This window comes from Diabrotica virgifera, chromosome 9 (assembly GCF_917563875.1).
Source record: "Diabrotica virgifera virgifera chromosome 9, PGI_DIABVI_V3a".
Lineage (NCBI taxonomy): Eukaryota > Metazoa > Arthropoda > Insecta > Coleoptera > Chrysomelidae > Diabrotica > Diabrotica virgifera.
Genome location: NC_065451.1, coordinates 175,012,722 through 175,028,129, shown reverse-complemented (window position 1 = coordinate 175,028,129; position 15,408 = coordinate 175,012,722). Strand labels below are relative to the sequence as shown.

At 31.8% G+C, this 15,408-nt stretch overlaps 1 protein-coding gene across 1 annotated transcript in view; it reads right to left on the bottom strand.

The window, feature by feature from the left end:
- Positions 1–15,090, bottom strand: part of LOC126891946 (probable glutamine--tRNA ligase) — an 81,389-nt gene extending 66,299 nt beyond the window's left edge. Inside the window, exons 1-2 of the mRNA XM_050661291.1 lie at positions 14,897–15,090; positions 11,519–11,911 (exon numbers count right to left, since the gene is read on the bottom strand). Of these exons, the coding sequence (XP_050517248.1) occupies positions 11,519–11,911; positions 14,897–15,019 (516 nt within the window). The 5' untranslated portion in view covers positions 15,020–15,090. The remainder of the gene's footprint in view (positions 1–11,518; positions 11,912–14,896) is intronic.
- Positions 15,091–15,408: the final 318 nt, after the last annotated feature.

Genomic DNA, 15,408 nt, shown 5'->3' with positions numbered 1-15,408 from the left:
AAAAATTGGCTTTCCTCTAAAATTTGCCGCTCCTGAATTTGCCGCCCTGGGCGGCCGCCCAGTTCGCCCACCCCTGGGGCCGGGCCTAGGTCACAGTTTTAGAAAATTAATTTGGTTGCCTGTACATAATAGAATGATTTTTGTTAATTTTTTTTTATCTGAATAAATAGTGTATATAAAATGATTTGGTAAACTTTTTATTTCCTGTACCTTTCTGGGATGGGTGTGAGGGAAGAATGAACAGGAAACGAACCCAGGGCTGAGCAATCGGGCAGACCACCATTCTGATGGATGGAACAGTGGACGTTTTTCTTTTGAATATCCTAAGGGATGTTCGAGGAATTCCTCCCCTCGTTCCTCCCAGCAGTGTGGTGTTGCTTAATGCCCTGGTCTTGCTACGATCAGGACGTTACAATCTATCGCCAAACTACCACGCACCTGCCACTGTGCCGACATGAGCGGCATCGCTGCGCGTCGTAAGACCAACACTGCATTCTAACTGTGGCTTCTACTTTAGTCACATTTTACCAAATGCTATGTTTTACATTTACATTACATGGATCAGTCTGCTTCTAATGGGCAAGAAATTGCTAATTTTTACAAGAACTTTCAAACTGTTTATACCCCTGTGGTTAATAACCTTCAGATTTCCAATACCCCCGTCAATAACAATGTTGGCACAAATTATAATAGGTCTGGATCCCGCGTATGAAAAAAAAAGTTGATTAATAGCAAGCTGAAAATTTGTTAATAGCTTAAGGGTGTCTAGTCGGATAAACTTTGATATATGGGAACACTGGAACAGGGGCAGTTTTAATTGTGGAACAGGTTAAAAATTTGGAACTGTCAGACCACGAAAACGGCACATTTATTTTGTCCGACAGAACAGACTTAAACTCTCCGCACAGAGATTAAACTCTCATGCAAAAAATCAGACTGCTATTTATCACCTGTCATAATTCCTGTCATTTCACATATTCTACATGTTCCACTCATTAAAACGCCCATTTGGTGATAAATAGCAGTCTGATTTTTGCATGAGAGTTTAATCTCTGTTCGGAGAGTTTAAGTCTGTTCTGTCGGACAAAATACATGTGCCGTTTTCGTGGTCTGACCGTTCCAAATTTTTAACCTGTTCCACAATTAAAACTTCCCCTGTTCCAGTGTTCCCATATATCAAAGTTTGTTCGACTAGACACCCTTAAGCTATTAACAAATTTTCAGCTTGCTATTAATCAACTTTTTTTTCATACGCGGGATCCAGACCTATAATGTCTCATTGATATTTTTGATTGCATAATTTCTCCTTCAAATAAGATTACGGCTAGATCTGACAGGATTCCAAATTTTCTCAAAAATGTGTTTGCACTGTTACCATGCCATTACATATTTTATTTAACAGCTCATTACAGTCATCTTTATTTCCTGATGTTCAGAAGGAGAATTTTTACAAACATGCATACGAATATTTCACATACACCCATTTTACAAGAAAAGTACAAGTTTCAAATCGCGAGAGAGCGCTACCGGCGAAACTAAAAGCGAATTGGTTAATTGTGTGTATTTATTTTACTTAAATGCATGTTAATGTTTTTAACTTTAAGATACTATGTTTAGTTATTCAATCATAAGTTTATTAATTTTGTCTAGATGTATAATTCGTGGAATCTAACTTTTTCTTAATGGAGTAGGCGCAAAATTTTGCGCCAATGTGTTTTAAATGCATTCATTTTTTCGAATTCTGAGAAAACTAATAAGTATTTTTGAAAAATTTAAACTCAGAATGAAAGTATCTTGGAATAACCAAAGAGTTTTTTTGAACGAGATATTTGAAATTAAAAATCATATTAAATTTTTTCTTTTTTTCACCCCTGTAACTTATTAAAATAAACATTATATCTACATAGAAGTTTTCAGGGACGTTCGGCCCTCAGTAATAATGGACGGAGAGGCAGCGCTGAAAAATCTCTTTGAATTTACTAAAGCTAGATTTTTCACAGTTGATTACTGTGAGTGTCTAGAGAAACATACTGCGGTCGGTCAAGCGAAACGTAGAACAGGGGTTACTGAGAGGGTATCAAAGTTGCTTTCCTACGAAGGTAATTAAATCCATTTACTAAGGCTGAAAATCAGTACACACATTCTAAATTAAATATAAATAAAAGTTATTATATACCACAGCTATTTCTCAGTCGGAATTATTATTTTTAATTAGTTGGTTTGATTTAGATGAGCATGAGACATGACAGTTCAAATAAAACACTAGATAACTATAGAGAATATAATGTCAACAAAATTTTAAGTCCCTTTTTACATACAAATATTAATTTTGATTTCAATAGTTTATAAGAACAAAAGTAAGTAATTAATTAAAAAAAATAAACCAGAACCAGCTGTTTCCTTCACATAAATATAAAAATCATTGTATTTTAGTCCCCTTTTTAGACCCCTTAACCCAATCTAAATTGTACCTTGTTCTTTCTTGTTTTCTCCCATAAAATAAAATAAAATCTATTACCGTCCTTATTTCCTTCAATAAAAAAATCATTTGCCTGGATAAACACACTGCAATCTTCCTTAAATTTTGTCAAAATGTCACGTCAAATATCGAACTTCTAAATAAATCTGCCAAATTTATTATTTCCAATATACTGAATAAATGTAAATCTGGTAAATAAATGTACTTCTATTACTTCTTTAAACAGGATCGATAAATACATACAATTTTGTACTACCGGAACACCCTTTAACATACAAAAGGGTCTATTACACGACTCTCAGCCTGGCCATCAATAAACATCGAATTAATCTCTAGAGGATTTTCCAAGACAAATCTTTACGTGCCCCAAATTTCCAGCACACCAACGGATACCTCAATAAGAGAATTCCCAGTACATCCCACCAAAGGATTGAAAAAGTACCATTTCAATTAAAAAAAAACTGGGAATCCAAATCGCCGACCAGGCTTCAAGTGTTTTCTCAAAAATGTTTATTGAAAAAGAATGAACGTTGTTGATTTGCTAACAAGGCGTTCAAAACAAAAAAACTCTACAACAAAAATCTTCTCTCACTGACTCACACAAAAAGCATATACATCCAAACATACAAATTATACATCCTCCAAGGACAAAATAATCGTTTATAAACAACCAAAACTCAACAAACGTTACTACTAAATTTTCAACCGTAATATATAGTCGGTCAGCTGTATGACGGGACAGAGCCGGTCGGTCGGCCCCAATAGTCGATTGAGGAAATGAAGCATTTTGGCTCACAATTTTTTCGTTCAGCATGGATTTACTTGAAATTTTCACAGAAGGTAGGGAATAGTCCAAGGATCATTTTCTAATCATGCCGCTATCATACGCTAAAACCTTGGGGTGGTTGCCACCCCATCTCGGGTGTGGGTATTTTTAATTACATTTTAGCCATGTAATTCGATGGAAACAGTGATTCTAAGAAAAAAAAATGTTTTTTACATTTTCTTCGTAAAACTAATATTTTTAGAGTTATTCGCGCTTGAAAATAACAGTTTTTCGACGAAAAAATCGACTTTCTTAGAAGGTTTTTTGAGAATACCTCGAAAAATATGCATTTAATAAAAAAAACTGTAGATTTCAAAATTATATCTTTTAGTAACACAAACCAAATTCTTTTCCAATAATATCTTTAAGACCAATACAAACCGAGATACAGCATGTTAAAGGTTAACTTTTTTCGTCAAATGCATAATTTGAAATATTCAAAGCCAAATAGGAAAAATTTGCATTTTTCGAGGATAACTTAAATAATCTTTTTTCAAGAATACAATTAGACCTTTCAAAAAAAAAATAGTAAACGGTTTCTAGCATGAAAATTAAGCGACTTATAATCAAAAAAATGTCGGTACCTGCTTTTCTCTACGAAAAAATCAGTGAAAACAACCCCCTAACTACCTTCCTAATTCAAAATTGGTCTTCACCTTTCTGTAGTTTCCTTTATATTTATATTATCAATGCACTCAAGGAGTTTGACCTATTTAAAATGCCTAATTTTGGAAAAATTGGAGTTTAAAAAAATTGATTTTTTGCAATTTGGCATTTTTCACCTTTTACTTCAAAATATCTCCGAAAATACTGAAGATGTGAAAAAAATTATAAACTACTAAATTGTAGCGTTTTTAATGACTAAAATCACCATGTGCACAGATTTTCATTACAGTGAATAGTTAGCCAGATATAGCTGTTTAAAACCTCTATTTGCCAGCAAACACCCCCTTATTCGAGCCCTTTAAGTTTTTTAATTATAAGTCGCTTAATTTTCATGCTAGAAACTTTTTATTATTATTTTTTGAAAGGTCTAATTGTATACTTGAAAAAAGATTAATTAAGTTTTCCTCGAAAAATGCAAATTTTTTCCATTACATATTTGGCTTTGAATATTTCAAATTATGAATTTGACGAAAAAAGCTAACCTTTGGCATGACGTATCTCGGTTTGTATTGGTCTTAAAGATATTATTGGAAAAGAATTTGGTTTGTGTTACTAAAAGATACAATTTTGATATCTTTAGTTTTTTCCCTCTAAAACCCTCTAAAACCCTCTAAAAAAGTCCATTTTTTCGTCGAAAAACTGTTATATATTTTCAAGCGCGAATAACTCGAAAAATATTAGTTTTACCATTGATTAATAAGTACATAGATACCTCACCTTTAGGTAAAACCGAATTCAGTGTTAAACTCCGCCCACTTACACCTCTTTGCCCCTCAAGTCTAAGTACTAACTGGCTGGACGGTGGCGACATTTATTGAAATTTTTGCCAAGATTGAAAAATAAATTTGAGTCGCTTGGATGGCGTAATAGACAACGATATAATGGTAGTATTCAGCATTTTAACAAATAATTTTAACGCGATTGTAATCTCTATTTTGGAATTCCGATTTTACTTCAGATAAAACGCTAAAAATTGATTAATAAAAATAGTGAAGAGGTTTCTTAAAAATTATTTAATTATTAATACACTACAAAAAACAACAAAATAGAAAATACATAATAAAATTAGCAGTGATAATTCACATGTAAATTATTTTTTGCAATTTGTAAAAGAATGATATTTTCAGAACTAATGCGAAATAAACTATTTGAAGTTGATATACAGAATTTCTTTACAGATCTAACCCATTCACCCCAGGTAAAATATTGCAAAACCTCCGAATTTTAAAGAATCCATTGGATTGGCATGAAATTTGGTATACATATATACTGATAAAATGACAGGGAATTTCCAACATATAAATAGTTGAGGGCCATCTGCCTAGGAACAATAAGTAAAAGCTGATAAACGGACAGGATTAGAAAGTTTAAAACATCACTAATTAGATCATATTTAAAAACAAAGTAAATAAGTATATTTGAATGTTAATTCTTTTCAAACTAAGATAGTAAAATTAAAATTTTAGGAAAAAAAGATATTTATTATTTCTTGTTCTCAAGAAGTACTTTCATTATTGACAATATCGAAACATTTTATTATTAAAAGTCGAGAACAATTAAAAACCACGTTCATGTTTATATGAAAGTACTTTAAAAATGAAGGTATATTACTCTTGAGAAGAATTAATATTTTTTAACAAACTCATAATATTTGACATCTGATTCTTTCATTTTGAGTTTTAGGACGTGCAAGTTTTTATCAATAATACATTTTTCCCTAAACTGAATAAAAAAGTTTCCCTATGATTCCAATGTTTTAAGACATACTGATATTGTTTTCCTGATATTATAAAATACTTGTTAATATCTACTGTATACAAAAACTAAAGCTAATAGTGTAGTTTAACATTCAGTTGAGTCCACGATTATTTACCCGTGCGTCATTAATACCTGACGAGATAAAACACATACTTTTGATCTAGCATCATTCTCTTCCACGCATGAAACTAAAGACAAACCAGCTACCGCCTGTTATTAAGTAAAAACACATGTTTTTTTATGAACGCACTAGACTAACTCTATTGCGCACAATAGAGAAAAAATTTTCTAGAGGATTTTGGTTCAGAAAAGATGTTAAAAGATATGACACATTATATTATTTTTGAAGTTCCTCCCACAAACATAAAACTGAGAAAATGGTCCACTGAAAGCCGTGTAGACAGTGAATATTATTTCTCTCTTTTTGATTTTCAAAAACTTTAATTTTTTTAAAATATTCTAAACCTGCTTTTAAGTTTTCAGTTGACTTGCTTAAAGTTGACATTGGCTTTCTGTTTGGATTACTATCACTACAATATTTGCTGTTAAGACCATCAAAAATATTATTTATAATTTTCAAAAATTCGGCAGTAAGAGAAGCCGTTTTGGTGTGTAACTGCCCTACAGACATTGCTGTTGATATTGCTGAGGCAATTGAGTTGGAAAAAATTTGTGCTGCTAATTTTACACGCATTTTTTGAAAATTATTAGGGTTCTATCGATGTTGTATGTGCATTCAATATCTTGCCACGATATTTGTTTAGAATCGGCAAAAAACGTCAACTTTTTGTTAAGAAAATGATTTCTTAGACTTTTTAATAAGTGGGGTGTATCGAACACAGTGAAAATCCTCTGATTTCCTATTTCTATTGCAGGCTGATCCTTACATGCGTCTAACAGCTTAAATAAAGCTCTATTATTAGATGCTTGATCACACAACACTTTTGGTATATACCCAATATTTTGTAATTTTGAAACAACTTCAACTACAATGTTTTTTAAGTTGTCGCTATGTATTGGACCACCTGTAGCAAGCCGCGTAGCCTTATGTAGCAAGCTGCGCATCATGAAAACCAGACCTGTGTTGGCAAGTTTGTTTGTTCTGTTCTTCCTAAAGCACCTAAATCTTGAAACCCTTCTACAATGTCATCTAATTTATTGTACTCCAATTGTTTTTTCAAAGAAATTTCATCAAACATTAACACACAAATTTTTTTCCACTCATCCATTGTCTCTACTTTTTTCTTCAACTTGTCAATTAAGGAAATGTTTAAACCAGTTATTAATTTTATGACACGCAACCAAGTTTGAATTGTTTTTAGTGAAGGTAAGATAAAGTTAAGAGATCTAATTAAAAATTTTTAACAACTAGGAGACTTATAATAAATGGCCAGAGCTAAATCCTTTTCATTGTGACTCCATTATGAACGAGTTTTGTGTGAAAACTGCATATTAACAAAAGTGTGCACGTATATGCTTTTATTTTCTAACAGTACCTCTATCATGAATTTTGTTGCCGATTTTCTGTTTTTTGTTGTTCTTCTACAACGCTGACTGTTCTTCTGACGGCACTTCTTCTTTAAAGCATTTACTTGATACTCCAATTTTTTTACCTTCTCCGTCAATTCAGTTTCAAGTTTTGTGGGCAAATTAATATCAAAACTGGAAATATCACTGAGACTACTACTTGATCTCTTAGACGATGGAGTTGACCTAACCATACAATCGCCACTTGTAGATTTTTTACGTTTCGTACCGCAATAAACGTATGTAGAGCATAATACTGGTGGGGTATCACCTAAAATAGGTAATCATTGAAATGTATGTGTAATAATTTTAATTAAAGCAAAACAAGCATCTCCGTTATTTTTGGAGCGATACTAACAACGCATTCATATTTAAAAAAAATCTCTTTTGATTTAATTGTATAAAAAATATATAAATCACTCAATATCAACTGATTTTATATAAAATATATTTTAATAGTATTATTCTCATTGACAAAGCGCATTAGGCAAACATAAAAATATTTCCAAAGTTGAGTACTCACCTAAATCAGTTGCTAACTGTGCAAATTTTAGAGGAACAGCATTTTTCCTTAATAACTTTGTTTGGCCACTTTGGTAAATATGTTCCACTGCATAATGATGCTGGCAAATTACCCTCTGTTTCAGGTCACTGATATCCATCAATATAATATCAATAATTCCGCAGTTTTTTTGCCAAATTTTTGTGCGCTCTACTAGTCCGTTCTTTAACGGTAAAATATTGCAAAACCTCTAAATTTTAAAGAACCGCTTGGATTGACATGAAATTTGGCATACACATAGCTAACAAGTCAAAGAAAAAAAGTGATATTGTGCCGATATGTGCTTTTGCCCTGGGGGTGATTTTCACCCTCTCTTATGGGTGAAAAAATATTCGTCCAAAGAAAGTCAGGAAATGGATAAACTGGCTAATTTTAAGTAACTTTTGTTCTATAGAGTTTTTTCACTGTCAATACTTTTCGAGTTATTTGGCAGTGACTATGTTCATTTTTTCAACAAAATAACCACGCTTTTAGACGGTTTTTCGCAAATAACTCAAATAGTAAGTATTTTGTCGAAAAAACATTCTTAGCAAAAATATAGCCTGTAAAAAATTTAAAAAAGTGGTGTATATATCACGTCTCTACACCTAGTAGAAGCAGAGTTATAGCTAATGAAAAATAGGTTTATATTCGTCAAATTCCAAATGGAATATTTTAACGTGAAATAACCAAAAATGAAGCACATTTCGGGGAAAACTCATTACAACTTATTTAAAGTGTTTAAAAATCTTCATTTTTGTTTTATAAAAAAAAAAAATTCTAGCATCAAAATTAAACAAGTTACGCTCAAAATAAAGTTAGTCCCTTTTGGTTTTGGTAAAAAAATCGAGAAAATCACCCCCTAATTAGCAGCTTAAATGAACTTAATCGTTACGACTTCACAAGTTTCTTGACTTGTGTATATATTGTTTATATGATCTGTAAGTTTCATCGGTTCAAAGTCCTTATTATTGAAAGGGCTGTAGTTAAAAGGGGTTGAACGAGTCACTGATCACGAATGTATGCAAATTTAGAAACACCAAATCTTAATCAAGACTATTTTTGTTTTTCGAGATTTTTGGTATCTCTAACAATTTTGTAAATTTTGTAAGTTATTTTGAAAAAAAGCATATTTTTCAAAATTTAAATTTTTAAAAATTTTACTTTACAGATCATATAAACACAAATAAATAAAATAATTTTTGGAGCGGTGACGATTAATTTCATTTAAGTTGCTAATTAGGGGGTGGTCCTCCCGATTTTTTTTACAAAAACACAAGGGACCAACTTTATTTTGAGCGTAACTTGCTTAAATTTAATGTTAGAAACTTTTTGTAAAAACAAAAATAAAGCTTTTTTTAAACACTTTAATTAAAAAAGTTATAATGGGTTTTCCCCAAAAAGTGCTTAATTTTTTGGATATTTCTCGTCGAAATATTCTATTTGAAATTTGGTGAATATGAATCTATTTTTCATTGGCTATAACTCTGGTTCTACGAGATCCAGAGACCTAACGCGTACAACATTTTTTTTTTACTTTTTTATAGGCTATATTTTTGCTAAGAACGTTTTTTTCAACAAAATACTTATAGGTCTGGATCCCGCGTATGAAAAAAAATTTGATTAATAGCAAGCTGAAAATTTGTTAATAGCTTAAGGGTGTCGAGTCGGACAAACTTTGATATATGGGAACACTGGAACAGGGGCAGTTTTAATTGTGGAACAGCTTAAAAATTTGGAACGGTCAGACCACGAAAACGGCACATTTATTTTGTCCGACAGAACAGACTTAAACTCTCCGAACAGAGATTAAACTCTCATGCAAAAATCAGACTGCTATTTATCACCTGTCATAATTCTCTAATAGAACTAATAGAATAATAAAGCTCTATAGAACAAAAGTTACTTAAAATTAGTCAGTTTACCCATTTCCGGACTTATTTTGGACATATATTTTTTCACCCAAAAGAGGGGGTGAAAGTCACCCCCAGGGAAAAAACACACATCGGCACAATATCACTTTTTCTCTTTGACATGTAAGCTATACGTATGCCAAATTTCATGTCAATCCAAGCGGTTCTTTAAAATTTAGACCAAAAACCGTGAAAGAATGGACTTATACGTCTTTCAGGGGAAATTTAAAGAAATATATATATTATTATTTGTTCCATCGTTTCTTTCAAAAGATCCCGCGTAAACACACTTATGCGTTACAGAGGCCATTTTATCTAAAATGTGAGTCCTTTTTTTTAATTTTGCTATAACTTGTCACAACACTTGTCACAGATAATACACCTATAGGGTAAGTTCGGCCCTGACACTACTCCTACCTCCTCGCAAGTCAGAGAGGGAATGAGAAATCTCGATACGGTTTTCGAGTAGCGCCATCTAGTTGTTGATACATCTTTCGGTTACCAAGAGGTGAGCTATCTAGAGGAATATTTATAATCAATGGTTTTACGAAGAAAATGTAAAAAAACATTTTTTTCTTAGAATCAGTTTACATCGAATTACATGGTTAAAATGTAATAAAAAATTCCCACCCCCGAGATGGCGTGGCAACCACCCCTAAGGTTTTAGCGTATGATAGCGGCATGATATAGAAAATGATCCTTGGACTATTCCCTACTTTCTGTGAAAATTTCAAATAAATCCATGCTGGACGAAAAAATTGCGAGCCAAAATGCTTCATTTCCTAAATCGACTATTGGGGCCGACCGACCGGCTCTGTCCCGTCATACAGCTGACCGACTATTCGCGGTGTGCAAGTACTTGGAAAGGGAAACGAGAAACGACCGTGCGCGAGTCGCGGAGAAATATTGCAACTATCTTAAATAATTCATATTGTCAATTGAAATTGTCAAATTGACGTATATTTCATACTTTCTGTCATTGACGCAGATAAATTATATATTGCTCCACAATATTGATATGATATGCAATTATTATATAAAGGTAAATTTAATTAATTGTATTTTACTACATACAATTGTTTACGTTTGCTAAACATAACCTGCATCTTATTTTTTCTTCTTATTATTTTTTTGGACTATGGTCTTGACAATTATCCAGCAACCAGGACTAATATAATTGGCCAATATAATTAAAAGTGCGAATAAAAGTACAGAGCGTAGAAATAGAGGTCGCTTTGCCGAACTTGCACGGTCCCAATAATAACTTTTATTTATATTTAATTTAGAATGTGTGTACGGATTTTCAGCCTTAGTAAATGGATTTAATTACATTCGTAGGAAAGCAACTTTGATGCCCTCTCAGTAACCCCTGTTCTAAGTTTCGCTTGACCGACCGCAGTATGTTTCTCTACACACTCACAGTAATCAACTGTGAAAAATCTAGCTTTAGTAAATTCAAAGAGATTTTTCAGCGCTGCTTTTTGGTCTATAATGCAATCTTTCATTCTGCTTTTAAAGTTTTCAAAAATATTTATTAGTTTTCTCAGGATTCGAACAAAATAAATGCATTTAAAACACATTGGCACGATATTTTGCGCCTACGCTCTTAATTGTATTTTACTGCTGTTGGGGTTAACCCATTAATAAATAAAATAAAAAAATAAGATTATGAAACACAAGTATAGCAAATTTTTATCACACACTATAATTATTTATAACCCTATTTCTTCACCTAAGGTCAAAAAATGATATATGGAACATAAAATTAGCTTTTTATCACAAACCAAGATTAATAATTAAAAAATTACCTGAAGATCCACTTCACTTTTTACTGCTTTTCCATCTGCCCACACCAAGTCAGCTCTAACTTTCTGCATGAGTGGCCCAGTATTGAATCTGTATCTCTTCTCCAGAAGATCCTTTTTGTTGTCTTTTATGTACTTCTCAACTACTTTTTCGATTTGTTCTGGCGTTATTACAACACCGACACCACAGAAGGTTTCCAACTCATTCGTATTTAATTCTTTTATATGAGAAAGAGCAAACTCAATGGCTTTGTCCACTCTCAAAGTAGTATCAAGTTTGTTTGAAGCGATATATTTAACAAGAATAGGTAAATGATGGGAAATCTGCGGCTTAATTTTTGTGCCCAGCTGGTACAGCAATGTCCCAACCCCATCGGATATGTTTACTCCTCGTACCTAGTGAAAGATAATTGATTTAAGTATATCATACATTTTAAGGAGTTTTTTTTACAAATACTGGATCCTTTGTAAAAGATATATTTTTTTAAAAGACAAGGGTTATATCACATTAACAAATAATCCGTGTTAAAAGCCCTAAAATAATAGGGAAATAATAATGAAGAAGGGTGGAGGATCAGGGTGGGTTCTTCCTTATTCATCCATTTATATTCAGGTAGTTTGAAGTTGAGTCTCTTGGGTTAACAGTGTCATCGAGTATTTTTCATATTCATCTATTTAATCATTGCATATTTCACAGTTTTTTTACATTTAGGTTCGAATATTTTTAACCTCAATATATGGATATTTGATCATGTTTTATTTTCAATATCAACATAAACTTTAAATTCTTTGGCTGAAGTAACAATACAACAGTTCATAACGTTGCATTGACAGTTTGTCTTTGACATACTTCTAAAGTTCCTTTACCTTTAGTTCACATTCAACTCTCAATTTGTGAGGTCCATCCCTTTCACATTACATCTACGTGGGTTAGAGTCCTGTGTTGCCCTGGGTAATATCCAGGAATATTTGCAACATCCAATATTATTACCTATTAAGAATATGTAGTGCCATTTAAGATCTTGTAACATTTAAAGGGTTTTTACACATAACATTTTGGTGTCTCACGCATGCATGCAAAAGAAATTGAAAATAAAGATTGTCAAAACTCTAAATGCGTTTTTCTCAAAACTGTTAAAACAAAAACTGTTTTACAAAATATTTCGTTATTTTGATTTCTGAGTGATACCAAAAACTCAAAAACCCTTAAAACTAAAAAACTCGATAGCGTTACTTCGAGGAACTCATAACCTAATAAAATCTTTCTGAATTTTTTGTCTCAGATGATCCAATGATGAGTTCTAATGTCCACCATGAAATTCATTTTTTTTGAGGTGTGAGTAAAAATTTGTCACTGTTGGCTTATTTTTCAATATTTTGCCTTGAATTTTTTTTGAATATTCTTTGAATTGTACTAAATATGTTTAAAAATTTTTTTCCCACAGTTTGAAAAAATCACAAAAAAGTGCTTAACCATAACTAGTACACTTTCTCACGGTTTTTGCTATAAATTTTAAAGATCCGCTTGGATTGACATGAAATTTGGCCTAAACAAAGCATAGCTAACATTTCAAAGAAAAACAGTGATATTGAACCTATGTGTGATTTTGCCCTGGGGGTAAGTTTCATCCCTTTCCAGGGGTGAAAAAACATAATATGTTCAAAATAAGTCCGGAAATGGATAAACTGACTAATTCTAAGCAACTTTTATTTACAAGTGAATATGTTTATTTTTCAACAAAAAAAAACACCTAGTAGACCTAGTAAAAGCAGAAATATAGCTAATGAAAAGCAGGTTCATATTCGCCAAATTCCAAATAGAATATTTAAATGTGAAATATCCAAAAAAATAAAGCACTTTTTGGGAAAAACTAATAACAACTTTTTTACAGTGTTTAACAAAGCTTTATTTCTGTGTGTATAAAAAAAGTTTCTAGCATCAAATGTAAGCAAAAAATTGGGAAAATCACCCCATATGATTAGCAACTTAAAACTTAAATGAAATTATATGTTACCGCCTCACAAGTTGCTTTACGTATGTTGTGTTTATATGATCTGTAAGTTTCATCAATTCAAAGTGCTTATTTAAAAAAAAATGGTTTTAAAATTTTTAATTTAAAAAATTTTTTTTTTTTCAAAATAACTTAAAAATTATTAGAGATACCAAAAATTTCAAACAGTACCCAAATAAGTCGGCTTCAAGACAATTTTCTGTAAGACAAAAATTGGTTCAGATTTGGTGTTTCAAATTTGCATACACTTGTGATTAGTGACTCGTTCAAGACCTTTCAACTACAGCCCTTTCAAAAATGAGGACTTTGAACTGATGAAACTTACAGACCATATAAACAATACATACACGAATAAAGAAACTTGTGAAGTGGTAGGATTAAGTTCATTTGAGATGCTAATTAGGGAGCGATTTTCCCGATTTTTTTTACTAAAAAAAAGGAGTATCTTTATTTTGAGCGTAACTTGTTGACTTTTGATAATACAATTTTTTTTATACAAAACACAGTTTTTTAAACACTGTAAAAAAGTGTAATCAGTTTTTCAGTATTTCACGATAAAATATTCAATTTGCAATTTGATGAATATGAACCTATTTTTCATTAGCTACATCTCTGTTTATACTAGGTCTATAGACCTAATTACTACACCATTTTGTTCACTTTTCTACAGGCTATATTTTTTCGCTAAGAACATTTTTTTCAACAAAATACTTACTTTTTGAGTTATTAGTGGAAAGAGTGTTTAAAAATGTTTGTTGAAAAATGAAGATATTCACTCGCAAATAACTCAAAAAGTATTGACTTGGTGAAAAAACTTTGTAGAACAAAAGTTGCATAAAATTAGAACAAAGTAGAAATGGAAAATTTAAAGAGAGGCAGAAACGAAAGAGCAAAAATGGGAGAAAGAAAACAAAGAACTCAAAAAAACAATAACACTCATGGAGAATAGATTAGGGAAGATCAATCAAAAAAATATGCAATAAATTAATCTTAACAGGAATTGAGGTAGGTATACCTAGAAGATAAAGAGAGACTAAGAGAAAACATACAATAAATGATGGAAAAAGAGCTTACAGGAAGTATTTATTTAGATTTTCAGGGTTTGAAAGGGAAAATGTTTGAGCTGTGTTAGTTTTATTTCAAATCATTTATTATGGACTAAGTTTCTTCTGCAACACTTTTAGAGCTTCACAGACTTTTGAAGACGTATAATTAACAAGAAGATATAAATGAGGAAACTGCAGTTTAATTTTTGTGCCCAGCTGGTACAGCAATGTCTCAAGACCATTTGATTATCTGATACATTTACTCCTCGTACCTAGGGAAAGATGATGAGTTTATTGTGCAATATTGAAGGGAAAGTACTTACTTCATGAAGAATTTTGAGAAGAGTTGAGGTAACTGTGGTATTTTTTAAAGTCTCCTTTGCCTTTTGTTCACTTAAGCCCAAACTCATTAGGGCTTTTATTGTATCTTCATTATTTTGAGTCATTTTTCAAAAATATAACCTACTTACTAACAGATCTAACCGGATTGCCGATGACAACGAAATGACAGAACGACAGAAGAGAAATGTTATTTTTGTCTTTTTGCACACGTGTTGGTTGCAGTGTTGCCACAGATCTTGTACAAAATTTCGGGAGACTGCTCCTATTTTTCGGTAGAAACCGTCAAATTTCGGTAGATTTCATTTTTTGCTTCATTTGCTATCACATTGCAAAAAAATGATACTTAGGTACGAGTATTCAAAAATAAACTTCATTCATCATCATATAATGATCAATAATCACCAGTCGTCATAAAAATCATTCAAAGTTCAAAATCGGTATACCTATAAAATGTATTTTCTCGGCTTTTTATGTATTATAGAGCAATTTGCTT